This window comes from Malus domestica, chromosome 01 (assembly GCF_042453785.1).
Source record: "Malus domestica chromosome 01, GDT2T_hap1".
NCBI lineage: Eukaryota > Viridiplantae > Streptophyta > Magnoliopsida > Rosales > Rosaceae > Malus > Malus domestica.
This window is the reverse complement of record NC_091661.1, coordinates 29,014,170-29,039,073: the sequence shown is the minus strand read 5'-3', so window position 1 is coordinate 29,039,073 and position 24,904 is coordinate 29,014,170. Positions and strand designations below refer to the sequence as shown.

The following is a 24,904-nucleotide window of genomic DNA, read 5'->3' as shown; positions in this document are numbered from 1 at the left end:
CTTTTAATCCAGAAAATTAAAGTTTTAATTTAAAAACAGTTTTTTCTGCTCTAATAGTTTTTAATTAAAATTTTAGTCTGATATTATTAAAATATAAATCTAGGCTATGTTTTTTGTTTTGGTAACTTTCTTTTAAAATAAAATTTATGTACATTATTATAATTTACTTTTATAAACATTTTAACTTTAAAATATGGGTAAATTACATAGTAGCCCCTCAAGTTTGAGGTTTATTACAATCGCATACAACAACTTTAAAACATTTCACTTTCATACCTCAACTACTATTTTATTTCAATATAGTACATCCGTTACATTTTCCATTCATTAATCCGTTAAATGCTGACATGACAAATAAAATAATTTTTTTTTGAAACCCGAATTTCTCAAAAAAAAAAAAATTGAAACCCATATCCCTTATCCCTCACCCACTCCCCAGCGAAGAAGAAGAAGGGAAAGAAAAAAGGGATACCCATATCCTTCACCCCCCCTTGGTGACTTCCCCAGAAACCTGCAAGAAGAAGAAGAAGAAGAGGGGAGAAAAAAAAAAGCCGAAGTAGAAGAAGAAGAAGGGAAAAAAAAAAAAGGGATACCCATATCCCTCACCCCCTAGCGACCTCCCCCAAAAACTTGCAACAAGAAGAAGAAGAAGAAGAGGGGAGAAAAAAAAGAAAAAAAAAGCCCCAATCCGTCCCACCCGAGCCACCCCTTTCTCCCATCCCCCATCACCCCTCCCAAAGGTACCGTTTGGTATACGGACGGGACGGGACAGGACGAAACGGAATAGTGGTTCCATGTTATGTTTGGTATGCGCAGGACAGAACGGGAGAGTTGTTCCGTTCTGCGTTTGGTAAGAGCATGACGAAACGAAACCAAAAGATTAAAATGACTAACTTACCCTTGTTTCGTCTGTTGTTTCTCATTATCTTAAATACAATATCAGCTACAAGTATTAATGACAAACCTTTGAGCTACAGCTCTGTCTCAGTAACTATATATATATATATATATATATATATATATATATATATATTATCCTTGTAGATCACTATCTACTACTTAATAATAGTTACTGTAAATGAAAATGTTGTTTTTCACTACAAATTTACAGTCCAAAATTGCATATTAGCGAGGCACCTCACCTCCGGAATCTAGCATAGAATCACCTGCCCTGAATCACCCTGTAATTGAGAACAAAGTCCTCAGATTTCACTTTAAAAAGAAGGAAATGTGAAGTCAAATTCTCAGATTAGTTGTAAGCGCTACATGTTCACCAATTATTTTTTAACATACACGATTCACCAGGTATTAACTTATACAAAATATGTCGATGCTTAACCCAATATTTTCTACTAAATTAACATGAATATGAACTTAAATTAAATTTGAATGATTTTGCTTTATAATATTTAATATAATTGTTCCTTTCATGCTCAAATGGGGTTTCTTAATCCCCAAATTACTCAACTAAATGCGGCTTGCAATCTGGATCAGGTCGCTGAATGAGCAAGAGCCAGAGGAGCATCTAAAATTATTGGTGTTGACATTAACGCCGATAAATTCATCAAAGGTTCTAGTTTATATTGAATCCAACAGAGGAAAATCCAAAACATAATCCAATCCAACAGAACCCAAAGACATCAGAATTGTATATTTCAGCACATAAAAATCGAAACTTGAACACTGAAAAAAATGAATCTAGATAGAGAGATACCTTTGAATGCAGATCGAACCTGGAACGAAGATGCAAAACTGAAGTTCACGGAGAGGCACACGGAAGAGGATGAGGAGAAAGGTTGCGAAGGGGAGATGCAGGGATGAAGAACTTCAGCGGCAGAGAAAAGGAAGAGGTAAAACTTCAGCGGCAGAGAAAATGAAGAGGAAGGATAGGGTTTGTTGTATGATTTAGAAGGTGTAAATATTGAAAAAGCTATGGGGTATTTTTGTCTTAAAATTTATCATTTTTGTGTTCCACGGGATGGAAAAAAACCGTTCCAGGGGGGGAGAACCAAAATTTAACCCATTTTCGTTTCGTGGGACACGTGTTCCACATAATTTTAGCGCACCAAACGTGGGAAAGAACTCGTCCGTCCCACTCTGTTCCGTCCCATCCCACGTACCAAACGCACCCAAAAATTCCCCACACCCACCCCCAAAAATTGCACCTGAGATTAAGTGGATTTACCATAAAACTAGTCCAAAAATCATCTCAAACTCAAAGTATTTTCAAAACTCACCCACATTGAAAATCACGAGATCTTGGTGTGGGGGGGTGGTCGTCGGAAGGTAGCCGGGGGGAGGAAGGGATCTGGCGGTGCGGTGGGGGGTGTGGTCGCCGGAAGGTAGCCCAGGGAAGGAAAGGAGGTGGGTCGCAGGTCGCGGCAGGGTAGGGGGGAGGGAAGGGTTCTGGGCTTTTCTTTTTCTTCTTCTTCTTCTGGCAGCGCGGTGCCGGGGGGGGGGGGTGTGGTCGCCGGAAGGTTGCCCGGGGGAGGAAGGGAGGTGGGTCACGGGTCGCGGCAGGGCGGGCAGAGGGAAAGGTTTTGGGCTTTTCTTCTTCTTCTTCTTCTGTTTCAATTTTTTTTTTTTAGGTTTATGGGGGGTGGGTGAGGGATGAGGGCTATAGGTTTCTTTTTTTTCAATTTTTTTTTTGAGAAAATTCAGGTTTTTTTTTAAATTAAAAAATTATTTTATTTGCCACATGGCAGACATTTGGCAGCCACGTGGCATATATGTGGCAGCCACGTCAGCATTTAAAGGATTAATAGATGAAAAATGTAACGGAGGTACTATATTGAAATAAAATAGTAGTTGAGGTATGAAAGTGAAATGTTTTGAAGTTGTTGTATGCGATTGTAATAGACCTCAAACCTGAGGAGCTACTATGTAATTTACCCTAAAAATATTTAGATACCAATAAAAGTTGAAAACTTACTAAACGACTCATGAAACATGTATTTATAGAGTTTTTGGATGAATTTTGATTTGTATAAAAAAAAATTAATTGTTTTAGTCTTTGGATTTAATTTTGGACCGTTGGATTTTTTACTGTTAGATTTGATCATATTCGATCTCATTCGTTGGATTTAATGTATTTAAAATTTTAAAATAAATAGGTTTGAATGTGGACCGTTTAAAACTATCAGATCGAAAAAGCGCCGTTAGGCTTGTTTTGGGTGGCTGACATTCTCGTCAGGGGCGGGCCTCACTTCCTGTCAACCCTCGCGCGTTGTGAGCGTTGCCTTACTACAACCTTCACTTTTCTGGGCGCATCCACGCTTATAAGGTGTGCCAGCCTTTTAACTTTGTCGAAATTCTAGGTTAAATTTGTTCAAATTTTAAGTTTTAATCCAAAACTTAATTTAAATCCAACCACTGAAGAACTTTTTTTTTTTTAGGTCAACTAACCATTGAAGAATAATTTGTTAGTTTAAAACCTAAATTTTAAATTTTACCCAAAAATTAGAGATTGTCTAGATACCTCACTATAATATAGCGTTTTGGAGTTTTGAATGCTTTTTGGACTTTTGAGCACTTAGGTTGCAGCCATATCTCCAACAGGGAAAGTCACAAAAGAGAGGATATAGCTAGGTATCACAGAGCTAGGCCAGTAAAAGCAAGATCAGAAAAGCAGTATATGGAAAAGTCGTGGTTGTGGAACTGCGATTGAATAAGACCCTTCAATCTAATTGATCACTTAATTTAGACAGCCCACAAAATGGTAAACTTTGATTTGTCACATTTTGTATAGCGTGTCTGAGAGAGAAAAGGTTTATCGAGAGAGCGAAAAGAGTACGTACAACATTTGCATGATTAGGGAAGGGGGGTCATGATTGTACTGCCACTGGAAAACGCGGCTCGGCTCTAATAAGAACTTAACATCTGCTTTTTTGCAAAGCGCTTTAATGTATTTTGATGTTTTAGAGAGAGAGAGAGAGAGTTCCACGGTTTCCCGCGCCAGATGAAGAGTGAGTGGAGAGTGAGAAGAGAGGGACGCCATTTTTTTGGCTCAGAACGATGGGGACCGGGCGAATAGATGGGTCTGCTCCAGTGAGTGACTCGCAGGACTATTTTTTAGACAATGTCTTATTTTTTCTATTTATTTTTAGGGTAAATTACATAATAGCCCTTCAGGTTTGAGGTCTATTACAATTTCATACAACAACTTTAAAACATTTCACTTTCATACCTCACGTACTATTTTATTTCAAAATAATACATCCGTTACATTTTCCATCCATTGATTCGTTAAGCGTTGACGTGGCTGCCACATTTATGCTGATGTGGCTGTCACGTGGCAAAAAAATATTTTTTTATACATTAAAATATTATAATATTAACCCTATTAAAATTAAAAATAAAAAAAAACAGAAAAACCCAAACCTAGAAATGATTCCCCGCAACCCCATATCCCACCCTCTACCCATCTCTTCCTTCCCGTCCGTCCATGCCCTCTACCCCCTGCCCATCTCTTCCTTCCCTTTCGTCCATGCCCTTCATCCCTTACCCATCTCTTCCTTCCCATCAGAGTTGAATAAAAAGCTCAACTCGTTTTGAGCCTCTCTTACCAATATCACAAATAAAACGAGTAAAATAAACCCTAGAACCCTAATCAAATTAATTCCAAACTCTTCTATGAAATTTTGAGGGAATGCAAACACCAATTCAATTACCAATCGAGACCGAAATGCACAAAATTCAACAAATCCAATTATAGAGAGAGAGAGAGAGTTTAACCTTGCATTGGCCGTCGCCGCCGCCTCGCTTGCTTCGTTCTCCTGAGATGACGACGTCATGACGGTGTCGATTGGGATGTCCTGGTCAGCGGACGGCGACGGGGCTAGGGCGATCTCCATAGGCTGGGTCGGATTAGATAAAGGGTGGGTCGGAATCTGTGTTGGGTATTGCCGATCGGTCCTCGATGGGGGTGAGGTCGTCGAAGAAGGTCTGATAACATGGTGAAAGGGGATTGGTGGCGTGTGATGTTATGCGCTTCGATGAGGGTCGTGAGGAGTGTGAATGTGAGGAGGAAGGCGCCGACGGAGCTGCATTGTGTGGGTTTTGGATCTGGGGATTTTAGGGGGTTTGGGGTTCGAGAGAGAGAGTGAGGAGAGTAAAGGAGGGTCGGGGGAATGGGTTGCTGGGTTTTAGCTTTTTTTTATTTTTTTAAGGGTTAATATTATAATATTTTTAATGTATAAAAGATTATTTTTTTTGCCATGTGGTAGCCACATCAGCACAAATGTGGCAACCACGTCAGCGCTTAACGGATCAATGGATGAAAAATGTAACGAATATATTATTTTGAAATAAAATAGTACTTGAGGTATGAAAGTGAAATGTTTTAAAGTTGTTGTATGGAGTTGTAATAGACCGAAAACCTGAGGGGTTACTATGTAATTTACTCTTATTTTTATTTTCTCCACTCTATCACTCACTCCAAATTTATTCAATTTTTGGGCCCCTTTGTGGAGTAGCTTGCTTGCATTCCAGTACAGATTCTCTGCGCTATTTGATGATTTGGTTTCCTTTTGATTGAAACACAGCTCAAATTAGCGAATAAATGGAGATCTCAAAGAAGAAAACACTTTTTTTTCATTTTTTGTTCAAACTCTTATGAATTCGTATACCGAAATAGATGCTACTTTTTTTTTTCTTGTTTATTTACTGCAATAATGCATGCATAAAGCTTTTGCAGCTTGCACGTTTTCTCAACTCTTTATAATTTAGATCAAAATTGTGTAATGTGTGCATGCCTTTTATTTGTTGATAAAAGTCATGACCACTTTCTTTAAGATTAGCTTGCATTGCATGCACATTGAGTTATTTCTCAAGGAGGAAAAGAACTTTCATACAATATAGATAACAGAGTGATGGATTTTAAACATAATTACACGTTATCATGTGAAAAAGTAAAATATACATGTAAGTCTTAACGTTCTTAGAGATGTCATATAAATGTTATATATAATATGGTAAAAGTTGCACTTTTGGATTACAATGCAGTCGCAAAGATATTTAAACACAATCAAATGCTATTATGCAAAAAATTTAAAACACATTATAATGTGTAACTAGTTTAAGATACAATCAAAATATTATCTTTGTTGTAAGTAAATTTTTCTCTTCAAAGAGGGTCCAACATCTGTCTTTTAACTTTTCACCTCAGAATGCTTTCCTTACCTTTTTTTTATGGTGATTAATATAAGAGGCATACATAATTAAGATTGTAAGTTTAGTATTGAGTACTTGTGGGATTATGCAGAGACGCAAGTGCGTCCGAGGGTGGAGCACAACTTCTTAATGCCATTTGAAGTGAAAGTGTGTTCAGATGATGCCCTCAAATGATCAATATCACATTCTGACATGACCACCACCATGGATTTGGCAATCAAGCACACTTTCGAATACAAGCATTACTTTGTTTGCCGATTGGTTAGAAATTTGATCTATAAATCCATATTTATTTCGGATTTTTTCCGATCATATTGATTTCATTGGTAAGACATAGGTTGTTCGGTTCTACCAAGAAGTAACTAAGAAGACATCTGAATTGTAATTTTTGTATAACCAAAAGCGAAGAAAAAAGTGCCAATTTTTCTATATGATATAGACTCAAATTGCATCAAACTCTATTTTCATTCGCATACATGTACAAAGAAATTAAGGAAATTGTTATCAAATAATATGGTTGGATCTTCGTTTAAGGCTATAATTTAATGTGGGCATTACCAGAAGATCGCTGCATGGTACAGAAAATGTTGCAACAGTTTTGCTATTATTCAGGTTTAGTATAGGATGTTTTTTCTAATATGTTGGCGAGACATAAGGGCTGTTGTAGCTAATCGTAATTTCCTTCTCCTAAACCTAACTCGAGGGACTTGTATTTTGGTTTCCCAATCGGTATGGACTGGCATTTTTATCACTTATGTTTGCTTTTCACTCTCTAAAATGTTTTTAGATAATGTAAGGAAAAAGAGTAAAAGAATTGATCAACTCCGAATCAATTTTGTTCTTTACTTTTCATTAATGACTATTTAAAACATGCGTAATAAAGTAAAATTTGAAAACAAGGTCCTTTAGTTTTTACACCTTTGCCGTTCTATTTCGGCTTGAAATATTCATACTGGAGCTTCCTCTCCTCTCTTGGTAACGTCTACGATGTTTTGGATAAGTAATTCTTAATCTCTCTTGAGATTTCGGTTAGAGCAACTCCACCATGGAGCCCTCATTCCTGGCAATTCACTATTGAATTCACCCTATTGAACAGTAACGGCCTTTAATGAATAGTAACTGCCCTTAATAAACAGTAATTACCATTTGCATCTCCACCCTTGGAGCTCTCCCCCTGGCAATAGGCAATAAAATATTAGTTTTTTTTGTTTGTTTAAATAATACAAAATAAAATTATTTATAATTTCGGATAAGATTTTTTAAATCGTTCTCGTTGCGCCACGTGTCATTTTATAAAAAAAAACAATTATTTAGCGATGGATTTCGATAAGATTTTTATCCAATGTCATCGTGCCACGTGTCGTTATCTTTTGAGAATCTTGTCTAAAGATTTCAATCAGATTTTAACTCGTTCAAAATTGCGCCACGTGTCATCCGAAAAGATAATTATTGGAGATCGATTTTGATAAGATTTTTATCCAATACGATCGTGCCACGTGTCATTATCTTTTCAGAATCTTTGAGGATAGAAAAGTAAAAACAATTTTTTACAATTTTTTTTCAGATTTTTTACAATTTTTTCGAATTTTTTACAATTTTTTTTTAATTTTTATTCAAATAATTAATTTTTGCCGTTGGATTTTAAAAATTTTGAATTCCAACACTCCAGATTATGCCATGTGTCACAACGGTAACTTTTCTTAATTTTAAAACTTTTTTTTTTAATTTATAAAGCAGATTAATATCAATCGTTGATCTCAGATCGAACGGTTGATATAAAATCAGCTTTTTTTTTAATTACCGTTGCAAATCGGACGGCTCGTATTAAAGAGTTGTTGGGATCGAACGGACCATGGGAAGCTGGCTTCCCAACGGTCACTGGGTTTTCTGCCTCGTGCGGGCCAGTGCCCTGAAATCCTGTCGGGCGACGCGCCCCCACTCGCGAGTGAGGGGCATGCGCCTGACATAAAAAAAATAAAAAATAAAGGCTGGACCCAGGCCTGACGTCACGGGCCACAGGCCTGTCGACTCCCCACCCCCCCCCCCCGGCCCTCGGGCTCTCCAAGGCTGGAGGCCTACCAACCGGCCCTCGAGCCCTTTCCTGGTGCCTGTCCCCCGAGCAATCCACAAGGGTGGACTTGCTCTTAAGTTGTGTAAAGCTTCTTTTATGGTTCCCGTTTTTCGGCATCTTACTGTGTATTATTGGGTTGGATAGGCTTGCTAAGGCTAATTCAGATTCTACGGCTTGTAGTGGGATTTTCCGAGAATATGCAGGGTTAGTATTTTTTTTTTTGGTGGTTTTTCTAGAGTTTGGGGCAGCATCCATCTTTCTATGTAGATCTTCATGTTGTGGAGTTAGCTCTCACACGTGCAGGGTCAGCAAAATCTATGGCTTGAAAATGACTCTTTTGGTGAGATCTGTTACTTTTCGCTAGGCTCAATTTCTTCTCCTTGGCTACTTTGAAATCGTTGGAAAAGTTGCTTTTCTCGGTTGCAACACATCATTTGCTTTCGTTCTCACTTGTTTGGCATGAGGCTCCACCCTTAAAGACTCTTCCTTCTCTACATTGCCTCATTCCCTCCTTCCTTCCCCTTAAATTATAAGGAGTAAAATTTGTGTCCGTATAACTTTTATTAATACATAAATAATAAAATGGATCAAGTTCAACATAGTTTAATACATGAATATTTTATCTTCAACTGAGATCAATATCTCACTTGCCACTTCCTAACACATTTCAAGGAAACTTCTACAATTGCAACTCATTGACCAATTCCTAATACATTTATGACTTTAAATGGAAACCCCAACATTTTCCACTCATGCCACAATACACAGAAAATGCTATATTAGATCGTTCAGTTATAAGCTTAATGTGGTGTGGTTTCTGGATCTACATTAATAACCCAAATGAAAACCCTAATTGTTTTGTTTGTTTCTCTCCGCGAAATCATAATTCCATTGTTAAATCCAACAATACGTAGTAGTGAAGGAGGGGGCTGTCAACTGGCAAGTAGTTGAAGTGTGAAGCACCAGCAACAGGCCGGCGCAGAGCTTCCATTTCAGCAGTGTGGGAGGTTTGCTTTTGCCATATATAATATATTTTAGGAAATTTCATTTTAATCTTGGCAAAAATGATTTTTAAACTAAAACCATGAGTAAGATCAAAATCTAATTTTAGTCTCTTGATACATTAATCACCTCATTTATTAATTATATTTTTGATGTTTTAAATATTTCTCTTTTTCTTTCTAATTTTAATGTATTAATTTTATTTCATTATAATTATAATTTTCATTTCATTCATCGTAATATATTTTGTTGTAAACATTTAGATATACTAATTTTTATTTTACAATATATTTCGATATATTTTTTCTTCTTCATTTAGATACATTAGATTCATTATAATACATTTCGGTGCATACACTTAGGTACACACATTTCAGTATATATATTTTTATATAAACATTTAGGTACATTAATTTAATATAATACATTTCGGTACATTAGTTTAATATAATACATTTTGGTACACACTTTTAGGTACATTAGTTTAATATAATACATTTCAATGCATATACTTGGATACATGCATTTCGGTACTAACATTTAAATACATTAATTCAATATAATACATTTCGGTACTAACATTTGGGTACATTAATTGAGTTTTTCAAGTTTGAAGAATGTTAAGTAAAATTAATAAATTTAAAAAACTTTGGTTTGGTAAAAAAATATATTAAAATGTGTATATTAATAAATTTAAATATTTAATGGGAGACATTGAATAAAATACACATTAATTATTGACACACCCCGATCCTAGAATCAAGGCGTGACGACCAGCACACCTTGATTCTAGGATCAAGGTGCGTCAGTTATTTTGAATTAAGGACACATCAAAGAACTATAATCAATATGTAATCTAACACCAGATTTATTTTAAATTTTAATCTTCTTCAAGAATTAAAGTTAGAAAATCCCTATATTTTCAATGCCTTGTCTTATTTTCCATTTTCCCTTTTCTTCTAATATTCCCATGGTCATTTTTGCTCAGTGGTTTATCTATAATAAAGTCGTATAACTTTTTATGGTGAAGCATCGCGTGCTTGCTGCTTACGCATCTTGTTTTGGCAATTCATATATATGGACAACTAGCTACCATATCATAATATGCCTACTTGATAACTTGAATATTGTGTTTTGAGCCTGCATTATAATCGTTGTGATCAAAGCAAACTAAAGAATTCATACATTGTTTTTCCGTTGGGATATATGTCAAGCAAACTAGAAGGACTGCTCTTCGAAAGTGTCTTCTGCAGAAGCCAATTTCCCCTTACGTTTCGTATTTAAGAGAGTGCTTTTGATCAGTTTCTAATAAATGCAACAATATTAAGTAAACAAACAGTATACCTAGGAGTGGCATTAATACACATATTGCCTGTACAATTATCCAACTGAAAATAGGAAGGGGCATGCACTCAATTTTTCTTTGCTTGGCCTTTTGTGGAAATGCCTGGCTAAAGCCTAAAGTGGAACCATTTCTTGGTGGGATTGTGAATTGTGATATATAGATTCCTCATCAAAGAATAAAAAATGAAAGAAGCCCCCTTTATTTTTGAGAAATCAGTTAGAAATAAGGATTTCACAAATCTCAGCTGATTAAATACTTAGAATTAAAACGGCTAGACATCGTCCAATATTAATGACATTATCAATAAAAGTGGATGAAATATTGACGAAATCTAAAAAACTGTTTTAGCAAAGAAGTGATTTTGTCGCACACATTATTCCCCTGTCAGTGATTTGATTTGTATATTCATCATTTCTACCAATTTTTATATATGAGAAATGCTAAGAAGACTTTCTCAAAAAAAACTTTTCATGGACTCTCTAACATCTCAAGTTTTTTATACAATATTTTATAATGTTGAGAAATGCGAAGAATACTCTCTAAAGATGATACTCTTTAGAGCAACTCCACCCTAATGGGGTAGGCTGGGACAAAGCCTGAAAAATAGGCTGGCTTGCACAAAATCCACTTCAGCCGAGCCAAATAGGCCAGCCCACAGCCCAACCAGCATGTAAGGCGGCCCAAAACGTGCTGAACAATGTCTCGGCCTATGTGACGTCATGCTGACGTCAGCGAGGCCCATTGAGTTTTTTTGCGTCAAGCGCGTGGAAAATAAGCGCTCGTGGGCACGCGTTCCTGACAGAAAAAAGACGGTGAGGCCCGCCATTGCAGCACAATAAAGGGAGTGGGGAGAAGCCACGTGGCATATCTTTGGATTTCCAATGGCTAGTTTTCTGGACCGTTGGATTTTCAGCAATAAAAAAAATTCAATGGTAAAAAAAAAATTGAAATTCAAAACCAACGGCTAATGACATGGCGCGTTCTGGACCGTCCGTTTCTTAGATCAACGGTCCACGGTTTTCGGCCAAAAAACATAAATAAATAAAAAATAGCAAATGGTCAGAATTATGATTGTTAGCCACGTGTCCAAATCTGGACTATTGGATTTCAATCTTTTTCAAATCCAATGGTCCAGATTAATTAACTTAATAAAAATTATTAATAAATTATTAAAAATTGTTTAAACATACAGAAAAAAACAAAAATTTATTATTTTTTCTATAAATATGTAACCATCATCTTCCACTTTACACCACATTTCAATATTTTCAACACTTTCAACCAAAGCTTTCATATACTTTTCTGTGCAAAAAATGGCTACATGGAGGGTCATAAAAAATGTTACGTTGTGTGAATGCTGGGTTCAAATTACTCATGACCCGATTACGAGTAATTAGATGTAGTTGTGAGAACTGTGGATTAGAATTACTACAGCGTTTTGCAATAAGTTTGGAAAAGACGCAAAAAGTAGTCAAGGTCTTTAAGGTCATTGGAAAAAAACTCAACAACTCGCTTACTAGTTGGAAAAACACCCTCTCTCATGCTTCCAATAATCTAAGTAGTGGGAGAAGTTTAGCGGATGAAGTTTTGGATAATGTCACGTGACACTACGTGAGTGGTTGAAAATCTAATAGAAATCTTGGCTAAAAGATTGTAAACAAATAGTGACATGTGGCACGTCATGATTGGTTGAAAATCTTATCAAAAATCTATCCACAAAATAGTATTTTCGGATAATGCCACGTGGCACTACATGATTGGTTGAAAATCTTACCGAAATCTTGGTTAAAGAATTGTAAACAGATAATGACATGTGACGCGTCGGGATTGGTTAAAAATCTTATTGGTAATCTATCAACAAAATAGTACTTATGGATAATGACACGTGGTGTGACATTATTGGTTAAAGATTATATCCGAAATTAAAACTTTTTTTAATTATTTTATAAAAAAATTTATAATATTTTAATATAAATTGATTAGACATTGTGCTGGCGTATTTTTTAGGAGTGGAGATGCATTTAGCCCATTATTGTTCATTGGGGTCAATCACTATTCATTTGAGTGGATTAAATGGGCTAGGTGCCTGCGTATTTTTAGGGGTGGAGTTGCTCTTATGGACTCTGTAACATCTCATGTTTTATATACAATATTTTATAATGTAACACAAACATTAATATTAAACTATGAGCTGAAAGAAAAGATATAAATAGTCCTACTTTAAGACAATCTTATTATCATTTCTCTTTATATATATAGTTAACACTGAAATTGGATTTAACAATAGCTGCACAGCTAGCTAGCTGCGCACACTTCTTAGGCCATCTCCAACCGAAGGGTCCAGAGGGCCAGAGGGCCGAAAATAGCCCTAAAACCGTCTCCAACCGAGGGCTAGGCCAGAGGGCTCTGGAATCTGGGAGGGCCCCACGGGATCGGAGAGGGCTGGAGGGCTGGCTATTTTTTTTTTTAATGATTTCCTATTGCTGTCGGTTAAAACCGACAGCATTAAAGACCTTTTTTTTTGTTTTAATAGTTCTGCTATTAGTGTCGGTTATAACCGACACTAATAGTTTGAAATGTTTTTTAATATAACGGCTAGTTGAGTCAGCTAGCCGTTGGTTGTTTTTTTTTAATTTATTTTAAACATTTTTTTCTTCTATAAATATAGTGAAGTTCTTTCAATTCTTCACTTCATTTGCAATATTTCCTTCTTCAATATTTCTCAATATTTCCTTCAATATATTTCTCAATATTTCCTTCAATATATTTTCTAATATTTCCTTCATCTATAATATTTGTTTCAATTTTCCAATATTTCCTTCAATAAATTTTCCAATATTTCCTTCATCTATAATATTTTCTTCTATAACATTTGCAATATTTCCTTCAATATTTCCTTCATTTTTTTTTCAAAAAAAATGGCCTCATCTGCAATGAAAGGTAGGGCTTGGACCCGAAAAGAAGATGAAGCTCTTTGCAAGGCTTATAGATGGATCTCAGAAGATAGTGTGAGGGGGATTTCTCAAACAAGTGAAGGTGTTTGGACTCGTGTGTCCAAAAAATACTTAGAGTTCTACGAAGGCACCATTCCACCGAATACCCGAAACCACGAAAGTTGTTCTTCAAGATGGAAGAAACATCTTCATCCAAGTTTGAATAAATGGCATCAAGCACTATTAGCAGCAGCACGTAGACATGAAAGCGGCGCCAATTACTATGACGAAGTTAGTGTTTTTACAGTTTATTTTAAATGTTTAAATGTTTAATTATATTACATTAATTTCGTGAATTAATTTCCTAAAATTTTTTTAATTATATTTTCTAGGTACGCCAAGCGGAGGAATTGTATATGGAGGGCAGCTCAAAACCCTTTCAGTTTCACGGTTGTTGGGAAATTTGTAAAGGGTGGGTGTTATTTGAAGATCCACCTCAACATAGAGTGGATCCTTTGGAAGCTGCATCCCCATCTGTAGATATGAATGAAGATGGATCTCCTACCATTCAACAAACAAGGGTAGAAAATCCGACTCCGTCCCAAATTTCTTTACCTAGGGCTATGGGACGAAACAAGGCCCGAAGGTTGAGGGAAAAGGGCAAGGCAAATGCTGATTACGCCGCTCAACATGAAGTGGCGGCCTCATTTCGATTACTGGCGGAGCAAAATGCCCGTGAGGCGGAAGAAATGAAGTGTAGACATGAAGAGCGAGCCAAACAAATACAAGAAGAGATGGATGATAAGAATATGGAAAGGAACACTTCGGATTACACTCCAATGAGTAAGGCCTATTTTGATAGGAAAAAAAAAGAAATTATGGCTCGGCGGCAATTGTTTACCTCTGACTATACTCCTACAATGGCGGATGATGAAGATGATATTGATTATGGATATTAAATTTAAGTCGTTGTAATTTTTAAATTTAAGTTAATGTTGTTTTTAAATTTAATTTGTAGTGTTTAAATATAAGTTGTTGTTTTTAAATTTAAGTTGTTGTAGTTTTTAAATTTAAATAATAAATTATGTTTGGTCCTATGGCCCTTTGGCCCTCGGTTGGAGACGGTTTTTTGTGACAGGGCTAAAACGAGCCCTTTGGCCCTCTGGCCCTCGGTTGGAGACGGAGGCAAATATGGCCCTGTACTGTTCATTAAAATATTAATATCTTGGGGAATCTTGGAGGGCTAGAGGGCTCAAACGAGCCCTCTGGCCAGCCCTCGGTTGGAGATGGCCTTAGTTCTTACACCAAAGGTATGTGATTCTGCTCCCTCATTATCGTTTTAATAAATTATATTCTCTCAATGATAATGTTAGAGAGATTAAATTTGTAAACAAAATTTACAAATTAAATGATGTATCACCAATATTGTTCACGTTTATTAACGTTTAAATAATAATATAATCACAAACTTATATATCATTTAGTTTATAATATTTTATTTACAATTTTAATATCTCTCGCATTACTCTTATCTCATGTATAAGATGCTCTTGAAATTGCCGCTGCAACAACTAACAGACTGAAAGAGAACCGATCCAGGAACATTTTTCAAGTTTGAAAATGTACTGGACGACTTCATTCCTCAAATTCAGCTGCCCATATATTGTAAAATGTTTCTGCCTTCGAGCTACATATATCATGAGAGTTGTATAACATCAATTTCTGTAGCGTGGAGGATAGTGAAATTTCATGTACGCATGAATATGATAGTCACCGAAAAAACATGGACTTTAGGGTTTTGACTCTATTGCCTCTCGCGAATATTAGTCATTCTATCTCTATCTTGTGCACAATAAGGCTGCAACCCTGCAACCATAGTGTAACCATGGACCACCATAACTGATAAGTCGATCCCTTCTATATATTCTTACATGATTACTTTGTGGGTGTTAACAAATTAAAGAACGAGAAATGAAAAATGAAAAAGCCGATCACAGACTAAATCTTATTTCATTGACTAAAACTAAGAAGACTATAAATTGTTGCATAGCGAAATGATTATGTATTGCCAATACTTAATTTTCATTAAGATAAAAGAAATTTATTTATCAAAATCTATTTAGGAAACGAATAGGAAAATAATGTTGAACCCTAGTAGCTAGAAAAAGGAAGGAAATTATAATCTTTATGCTAACCCTAATTTGTAAAATACAAAAAATGCTCTAACATACATTAAACAAATCTGAAACCATTAAATACTTTTTTCATAGAAAAAAAATTAATTTACATGCACCAAACTGACAATTATAAAATGGTTAAATACTTTTAGATTTGAGTACTTTTAAATAGGGGTAGGCAAACACGAGAAATTTTTCAGTATGACCGATATATGGAGTGGTAAATTATATGTTATTATATAAATGATAAAATATGTGTGCTAAAATGTTAGTAACTTAAAAAATAAAATTTTCCACAATTTTTATTAAAACATGTGGTGTACCGTGTTCCGGTCACAATTAAAAATGTTTTAGACCTGTGGAACGAGGCGGGTCCAAGTATTTCAAAGAAGAAACGGAACATGGCAGGGTGGGGCGGAGAAAATGACGGGGCGGGTGAGTCCAACAATCAGGAGAGACGGGGCCCTAACTCGAACCGTTTCTACCATTTTTCTCATTCACTCAGTCTCGGACAGTTAGTCGGGCAACCGACTCACTCCTCACTGAGTCTCTGTCGTGACCTTGTCTCTCGCATTCATTCTCGACAACAATCACAATTCACCATCCCTCGAGTCCGCCTCCCTCTCTGGCAACTTGCGACCACACCACCACGTCTACGGCTAGCGCCTGCAAATTGAAATCGACCAGGAGGAGTCGCGTTTGATAAGCTCATGCCTTCCAAATCGAAATCGTCTACGGCCACCGTCTTCGAGAAACTCGTGCATGAGGTGTCGCGTTTGGCTAGGTATAATAAGAGCCGACATTAGGTTCATGCTGCTTGTTTTTTAGGGAGATCTAGACCGCCGTTAGGTTGGTGCTGCCCGTTTCTCAGGGTGGCCCAACCCGTCCCGTTTTATTTCTAACCGGATCTGGTCCGATCCTTCCAATTTTGCCCAAACACGAGCCCTAATTTTTAATATCTAGATGATTCAGATCATTCGATATGCCTTAATATTTGAACTTTAATCTAGCTAGCTAAGTATACAAAGCAACTCCATTTTAGGAAAATGATTTTAACACACCCATCTTTAACTTCGAAGACATCTATCTTTATTTAAGGTTATCTTATTGAATAAAACGAATATTATCAACGACCATGATTAAATAGGGATGTATAAGTGTTAGATTCGATTTTTTTTATTTTGAACAAACTATATTATTTACATTAAGAGCAATTCCAGCGGGGACAAAATGTCCCAGCCCTCAGTCCAAAAAACGTGCCGGGCCTCTGTCAATCAAGTCCACCCCATGAAATGAACTGGTACCCAGCCCGAGCTGGGCAAGAGCCCAGCCCAAAAGAGACTGAGACAGAAGCCGGGGAGGAAGCCTGGCTCGTGCGCTTCACGCAGCCGTGGCGCGAGTGCCCGACAAGCTTTTAGAGCCCGGGCTCGCGTGCAGGCGCTGTCAGTTCCACCCCCCGAGTTTGCGACATGGCTCCCTCTCTGCCGTTGGATTTCCAACGGCTAGTTTTCTAGACCGTTGGATTTCCAACGGTAAAAAATTTTTAAATTTTACTTTTAAAATAGACCGTCGGATCAAAGATCAACGGTCCACGTTTTTTTCACAAAAAGTAAAAAAAAAAAAAAAAAAAAGGGCCCAACGGTCAGAAATATGACCGTTGGCCACGTGGCAACTCCCTAGCTCTTGGATTTGAATATTTTTCAAATCCAACGGTCCAGATTAATTAACTATATTAAAATTCATTAAAAATTATTAAAAAATACAGAAAAATTATTAAAAAATACAGAAAATTTTGAAAAATGTTAATTTTTTTTCCTATAAATACCTAACCCTCATCTTCTACCTTTACACCACATTCCAATATTTTCTACACTTTCTACACTATCTACATTTCAATATTTTCTACACTTTAAGAGAAAAAAATGTCTTCGTGGAAGCTCATTGAAGATGTTACGTTGTGTGAATGTTGGGTTCACACTACTCATGATCCGATTATGGGTAATGAGATGGATAAGCGAGAAATGTGGAGTAAAATTACGAAAGCGTTTTGTGATGTACATGGAGAAAACGCCAGAACTAGTCAAGGTCTTCAAGGTCGTTGGAAAAAACTCAACGCATCCTTTACTTGTTGGAAAAACGCCATCTCTCATGCTTCCGGTAACCTCCGTAGTGGGACAAGTTTAGCGGATCAGGTGACAATATTTTTATTTATTTATATGCATTCCACTCACATTAATATTTTGATTTATTTAATTTCGTATGTAATTTTTATGTTATTTCTTATGTAATTTTTATTTAATTTCTTATGTCATTTTTATTTAATTTCTTATGTCATTTTATGTAATTTATATGCATTCCACCCGTATTAATATTTTGAATTTATTTATTTGTGTTACACCCGCATTTTTTAACACTATGTTATCCCACATTTTTATAGACACTACAAGCTCAAGCATTCTACAATTCAAAGAACGGGAACAAATCATTCACTAGATGGGAATGTTGGCAAATTGTCAAAGATTGCCCTAAATACAAAATTGTCGCAACTGGTCCAGAAGTTGTCATGCACGGTATGGGTCTACATAGTTCTCCAGAACCAGACATGGCCGAATAAGAAGCCGACACATTTCAAGACACGGAAGGATGCCTGAACAAGTGCCCGAGACCCAACCGACTCGTCAGTCCCTCAGGCCCGTAGGTAAAAAGGCGTCAAAGAAAAAAGGTAGTTCTTCCAAGAATGACTACACTAAATATATGGAGGAACTTACTCGCCAAGGTGAACTGAACATGGCACGAGAAAAGGTTAGAGATGAGGAAAAAGTTGCTGCTATGGCAGCAATATTAGCAGCTACTGAGGCCCGTGATGCGGCGGCTGAGAGACAAAGAGAAGTAGTTAATCGAGAGAACGAGCTGGTTAGAGAAGCACTTCATCGAGAAAATGAATTGCTTCGAGAAGAAAGGATGGCTCAAGCAGATCGTGACACTATGAGCAAGTCTCTAGTAGGACTGTCTCCGAATTCTAAATATTTTTGGACATCGGAAAAAAGAGATGTCATGCGAAGGAGGCGTGCAAGAGATGCGGAAACAAGTCAAGGGGGTTCTAGCAACTTTTGTGACAACCAAGATCCTCGCTTCACATATCCTAACTCAAGAGACTTTGTATAATTTTTATGTATTTTTTATGTTTTTTCTTTCTTTTTTCTTTTGAACTTTATTTAATTTCTTATGTAATTTCTTATGTTTTTTTCTTTTTTTAGGTTTGAACTTTATTTAATTTCTTATGTAATTTTTATGTTATTTCTTATTTATTTTTAAAACTTTATTTCTTTTGTACTTTATTTAAACACATGAAATAAGATTACATAAACTCACCAAATAAATTTAAAAACAAAACACACTACATAGAATTACATAAACTCACCAAATAAATAGAATTACATAAACTCACCAAATAAACTTAAAAACAAAACACACTACATAGAATTACATAAACTCACCAAATAAACTTAAAAACAAAACACACTACATAAATAAACTTAAAAACAAAACACACTACATAGAATTACATAAACTTTAAAAAAATACAATTTATTCTTCAACCACAAGCCTCATTCTAATTATCTTCGCCTTCATGCAATCCCCACTGGTGCTCAATCAAGTCATTCTGGCGGGTTACGTGCCAGTATGGCTCTTGCACATTAGTGTAACGTTGAACGATCAATTCATTGTAACGTCCATCGCGTTCCAACGGCTCGTGTTGCACTGGATCTTCGGTCCCATCATGAGCACAATAGATACGTGTTCTTGAGTTGTTCATCGGATCCGGCTCATATTCATCGACGCCATCATAATCATACTCATCTTCAACAATCATGTTGTGGAGAATAATACACGTCATCATGATGGATCGAAGAGCCTCGACATCAAACATTCTAGCTGCAGCCCTGATAATCGCCCAACGAGCTTGCAGGATACCAAAACAACGCTCGACATCCTTCCTACACCCTTCTTGACATTTTGCAAAGTGTTTTTCCTTTTCAGTCTGTGGATGTGGCACTGTTTTGACAAATGTTGACCACCTTGGGTAAATGCCATCTGCAAGGTAGTATGATCCCTCGTATTGGGTACCATTAATGGTATATGTGCATCTCGGCGAGTTTCCTTGCAGCAGTTCGTCGAACACTGGGGATTGGGCAAGGACATTTAAGTCATTCTGAGCTCCTGGAACACCAAAAAAAGCATGCCAAATCCATGTATCAAATGAAGCCACCGCTTCCAAAATGATGCTTTTGGCTCCTTTTCTGTTGCCATATGCTCCTTGCCACGCACTTGGACAGTTTTTCCAAGTCCAGTGCATGCAGTCCATGCTTCCAATCATGCCAGGGAAGCCTCACATCTCACCCTTCCTCAGAAGCCTTCGCATGTCCCTTGGCGTGGGTGTCCGGAGGTACTCATTGGTGTAGAGGGCTTCAATTGCAGAGCAAAAACGCATTAGGGACTCCAAAACAGTTGTTTTTCCCATCCTCGCGATCTCATCCACTTGATCTGCAAATGCTCCATATGCAAGTATTCGCAAGGATGCTGTAATTTTTTGCTCGGGAATGAGACCTAGAACATGAAAAGCATCATCTTTTTGCACAAAGTATGAATCATGGTTGCAAATATCACTCATGATTTTGTTGAACAAATTTCGTTGCATTTTAAAACGCCGTCTAAAAATATGATCAAGAAATATGCTATTGGGAATAAAATAATCTTCCAATAGATTTTTACCTCGTTTTTCCCTTTTTCTATCGAGGTTTGCAACACGTCGTGGTTTGGCTATCTGACCCACGGCTTCCATGACACGGCGGGAATGTGAGGCCTTCTGCCTTCTATGATGATCATCCTCATCCTCCTCCATGAAGAAAGCCTCATCTCCACCTCCACTTCCACCTTCCTCGAGATTGGCAAATTCTGCCTGTTGTGCCAACAACCTTTGTTGTTGCTCCTGCAACTGTTTATACACCCTTTTTGAAGAAGACATTGTAATAAGAACTTAAGATTTGAAAACGATGAACAAGGATTCTGAGCTAAAAAGAAGGATTGAGCTTGGTGTGAGGATGGATGTAGGGATGTAGGGTTTATATGGACAAAAAAAAGAAAGGATGAGGTTCTGGACAATGCCACGTGGCACTACGTGATTGGTTGAAAATCTTATCAAAATCTTGGCTAAATTATTGTAAACCGGAAGTGACACGTGGCATGTCGGGATTGGTCGAAAATATTATCGGAAATCTATCCACAAAATAGTACGTTCAGATAATGACACGTGGCATGACGTGATTGGTTGAAAATCTTATCGAAATCTTGGCTAAATTATTGTAAAACGGAAGTGACACGTGGCGTGTCGGGATTGGTTGAAAATCTTAGCGGAATTCTATTCACAAAATAGTACGTTCAGATAATGACATGTGGCGTGACGAGATTGGTTAAAAATCCTATCCGAAATTAAAACTATTTTATTTTTTTATTCTTTTAGACAAAATTTAAAAATATCTTAAATGGGCTGGGTGCCAGCGCATTTTGTAGGGATGGAGATTGTTTGTGCCAGCGCATTTTTTCACTAGGTGCCAGTGCATTTTTTTAGGGGTGGAGATGCCTTGGCCTATTACTGTTCATTGGAGTCTGTTATTGTTCATTTGAGTGGATAAATGCGCTGGGTGCTGGCGCAAAGTCCTTAGGGGTGGAATTGCTCTAAAAGGGTGAGAGAGTAGGCTAAACCTCACAATGAAGGGGAATATCACTAGACCATAGTACTAAGTGGCAGTGTTAGATTAAAGTTAATTAATCTGGAATCATCTATGCGATTATCACATATATTATAATAATGTAATTTTTCATTGTAATTAGTGTAGAATTTCTACCAAAATAATTTTTTTATAACCCTATATATTATTGTATTTGCTACATATTAATACAAGAAGTCATATTGTTACATGTTATCATTTATTTAGAGGAACTTTAACGAAAAGTTCTCGATACTGTTTACTTTAATGAAAAACCACATTTTTACACTAAAAAATCAATTATGGTGTTATTCACTTTACCCTTTATTTTGTTCTTATCGCTAAAATTCAAAATTTTCAAGCCATTTTCATTAGTTTTCCTTTTATTTAGATCTGCTACGTAGTTCATAGAGTTTTATCTCTCTCTCTCTCTCTCACGTACCAAACAACATCCACAGAACAAAACAAAAAAATGCAAGCAAGCAAGCTTTGTTGCCGTCACCACAGTAGGTCAAACCTAAATTCCTTTCGTCTTTCTCTTTTGTTCTTTCGTCTCTTCTACACTCTTCTCATGGCTTCTTTCACTTCCCCACTTTTATTGCCATTCACATACAAATCACCGCAGGCATCATCAATATTACCTTGCTAGTATCCTTTAAATTTCTCAAAGCTTTAACCCTAGAAGCCACGATGACAAGTACGTAAATGGCATCTGAGAAGCCTTTCGAGGACCCCCTACTTCATGCACCCTAATTCGTAACTAGGTCGGCTACGTACTTCCTTTTCATCCAGGCTCATCCGTCTCCAGCTCGTTTAAATGTTCCTTTCAAAGGGTACACAAAGCAAATGCTGTCACAAGCACTGTATTGTGTGTTCTTGCTTTTAAACAGAAGCGGTGCTTTTCCGTGTGAACATATACAACATTGGATCAGTCCTGATCAAGTTCACTGCCCTAGCTAGCTATTCGTACAGGGGGTGTGCTATCCACACACCTCAAATTACTTCTCACACATTCTTTGTTAATTTCTATCCGTTAATCTTCTTCAATTCATCCGATCCGACGGTTGAAAATTAAAAAGGTGTGTGAGAAGTAAAATAAAATGTGTGAATATCACACCCCTTCCTATATAGCTATATAGCTACATTTTATGTGTCGTATGATCCAATATATACTCCAACAACCAAAGCTTCCTTACTTTCCACCAATTTCGTAGAGGGTCCTATCTATTCTATTTGGGCTGTAGGTTTACTAGGTTACAACTCTTTTAACTACAAAGCTTGTTTACTTTGGGACTGTAAAAAGCTCTTCTGCCTTCCATTTTTTCTGGTTTCTTCCTAAATGATCTCTCTCTAAGACAGAGATCCCAGCCGGATCTCCCCACCAAGTTCTAAGGATTTGAAGATTCAAACCTTTTAAATTTGATCTATCGGCTACAATTATTATCATTTTTAGAAAAATTCTATATTTAAAGCCGTTTGATCAATTTTCAATGATCTGGATTTCCGAATCTTTAGGATTTAGTGGGATGAGATCTGGCTGGGATCTCTGTCCCTCTCCCTATTGTCAATTGACGGAGCATATACAACATGCATGCGTAGATTTGAACATTTTCATTGATTTTAACGTCAAAGTCCACTCTCTTTTTGTCGTTAAGTTTTTTTTTAAATGTTTTTGTCGACAATGTTTAGCGTATAGATTCAATATCTCTAATTATGTTGTAAATAAAATAGATTAGAGAGATAAGAGAGACAAATAAATTAGAGTAGAAACATGAAGAGTAACTCAACTTCATATAAGTTTTTGTAAAGGTTTTTTTTTTTTTTTTTTATTGATATGAAACTCTTTTACCTTTATATCCTCACATGCTCTTCATATTTGACAAATTTTCAAGTCAAACATATAAACAACACAAATTAGGTGACATAGAACACGTAGCCGTTGGGCTTCACACGTTGAAGAAGGTTGATGATCCACCATAAAACCAATTGACAATATGAGAAGAAGTTCAACCTCTTATAAGCCCTTGTAATTGGTTTCTTCTTTTACTGGTGTGCATGTGTGACTCGTTTACGTTCATATTCTCACAAGTCTCTTCATGTAGAGCGAATTTTCAAGTCAAACACGTGGATAATATAATTGAGTGACATGGATTATGTGTGGTCGTTGGGCTACACAAGTGGGTCAGCCTGCTCTGATACGAAGAAGAAGTTGGGGGTTCCACCATAAAACCAATTAACAATATGTAGAGTAGCCCAACTTCTTATAAGCCCATGTAAGGTCCCTCCTCCTATCAATGTGTGATTCATTCTCAACACGCTCTCTCACGTGTGGCAGATTTTTTAAGACAAACACGTTGCTAGGATTAAAAACACACCACAAAGTAGCACACAAATATCCTATTGATTTTCCTTATTAACACTAAGATTTGTCAATTGTAGCATATGAAAATAAGGGTCTTTCCCGCAAAAGATTGTTTTATCTAACTACTTAAAATGTCACAAAAATTGGGCTACTGTCCCTACTGGCCAATCACCGAAAAATAATTATTAGACCAACTTACACTTATCTAAATTCTACGAACTTTTATATGAAGACACTAGACACACAGAGATACACTCACACAAATTTTTGGGATTTTTGGAGTTGATTTGCTATTTAAATTAAATCGAACAAAAACAGGATAGAAACAAATTTTAAATAGTTCACAAATTAAGAAAAATGAGTTAGGGGAATTGCTATCCACCACCAGATAATCATGCAAACATGTTATGTTTCATTCAAATTCCTTTTATTTCTAGATGAAGATGCTCAAGTTGGCTCAATGTTAGAACTCAACCTATTACTCTTTCTTATGTAGTATGTTAAGAGAATTGCGTTTTCAACTTAACTTAGTTCCTAGCATGCAATCTAGAATGGCGTGTTCATAGATTTAACAAGTAGAAATCATTAAGAATGAAAAGAGTTTGAGTCATCACAAGGCATCGTAAGTACTAGTGTTGTCTTACTTATCCTAGAAATTGGTTCACATGTTAATCGCAATTAACAAGTACTACTCTAGAACATATGTAGGTTCTCATTCGACAAGGGCAGGCACACACATATTCATAGTGTTAGAATCCTAGATATGCTTACTACGTATGCATCCATAGAAAACAAATAAAGAATTCATCAACGAGACAAGTAGTGAACCAATTTTCATCCATTCATAAAAGTAATTCAAACGAAATGTCATAACAAACTTGCAATCATATTCGGGGCTTCAAAACAGCCCCTAACTACTAAAAATTTAGTTACACACAATCCTTAAGTTAAAACAAAAGATAGACATGAGTTTGAGAAGATAGAACCGAAAGAAATCGACTGAGGCCTCCTCTTTCTTTCCTTCCTTCCCCAATGCTGCTTTTAAACCAATTCTTGTTGCATCATTTTCTTCTCC

At 36.5% G+C, this 24,904-nt stretch overlaps 2 protein-coding genes across 2 annotated transcripts; one reads left to right on the top strand and one right to left on the bottom strand.

The window, feature by feature from the left end:
- The first annotated feature begins 13,302 nt into the window (after nucleotides 1-13,302).
- On the top strand, nucleotides 13,303-14,617 carry LOC139196134 (uncharacterized). The gene is made up of 2 exons (XM_070821795.1): nucleotides 13,303-13,813; nucleotides 13,915-14,617. The coding sequence occupies exons 1-2, from the start codon at nucleotides 13,508-13,510 to the stop codon at nucleotides 14,479-14,481; spliced, it is 873 nt and encodes a 290-aa protein (XP_070677896.1). The 5' UTR covers nucleotides 13,303-13,507; the 3' UTR covers nucleotides 14,482-14,617.
- Nucleotides 14,618-19,312: 4,695 nt separating this feature from the next.
- Nucleotides 19,313-20,602, bottom strand: LOC139191415 (uncharacterized). Its single transcript, XM_070812275.1, has 3 exons — nucleotides 20,473-20,602; nucleotides 20,101-20,307; nucleotides 19,313-19,920 (listed from the first exon to the last, which is right to left on the bottom strand). The coding sequence occupies exons 1-3, from the start codon at nucleotides 20,600-20,602 to the stop codon at nucleotides 19,313-19,315; spliced, it is 945 nt and encodes a 314-aa protein (XP_070668376.1).
- Between the last annotated feature and the right edge of the window lie 4,302 nt (nucleotides 20,603-24,904).

Bases quoted from the DNA above. Each gene is read 5' to 3' on its own strand.
- LOC139196134 (XM_070821795.1), top strand. From the start codon at position 13,508: ATGGCCTCATCTGCAATGAAAGGTAGGGCTTGGACCCGAAAAGAAGAT. The intron at 13,814-13,914 runs GTTAGTGTTTTT...TATATTTTCTAG, and splicing joins GCGCCAATTACTATGACGAA to GTACGCCAAGCGGAGGAATT.
- LOC139191415 (XM_070812275.1), bottom strand. From the start codon at position 20,602: ATGGAGGAGGATGAGGATGATCATCATAGAAGGCAGAAGGCCTCACAT. The intron at 20,308-20,472 runs GTAAAAATCTAT...TTCATGTTCTAG, and splicing joins TAGAAAAAGGGAAAAACGAG to GTCTCATTCCCGAGCAAAAA. The intron at 19,921-20,100 runs GTGAGATGTGAG...TTGGTGTTCCAG, and splicing joins GCGAAGGCTTCTGAGGAAGG to GAGCTCAGAATGACTTAAAT.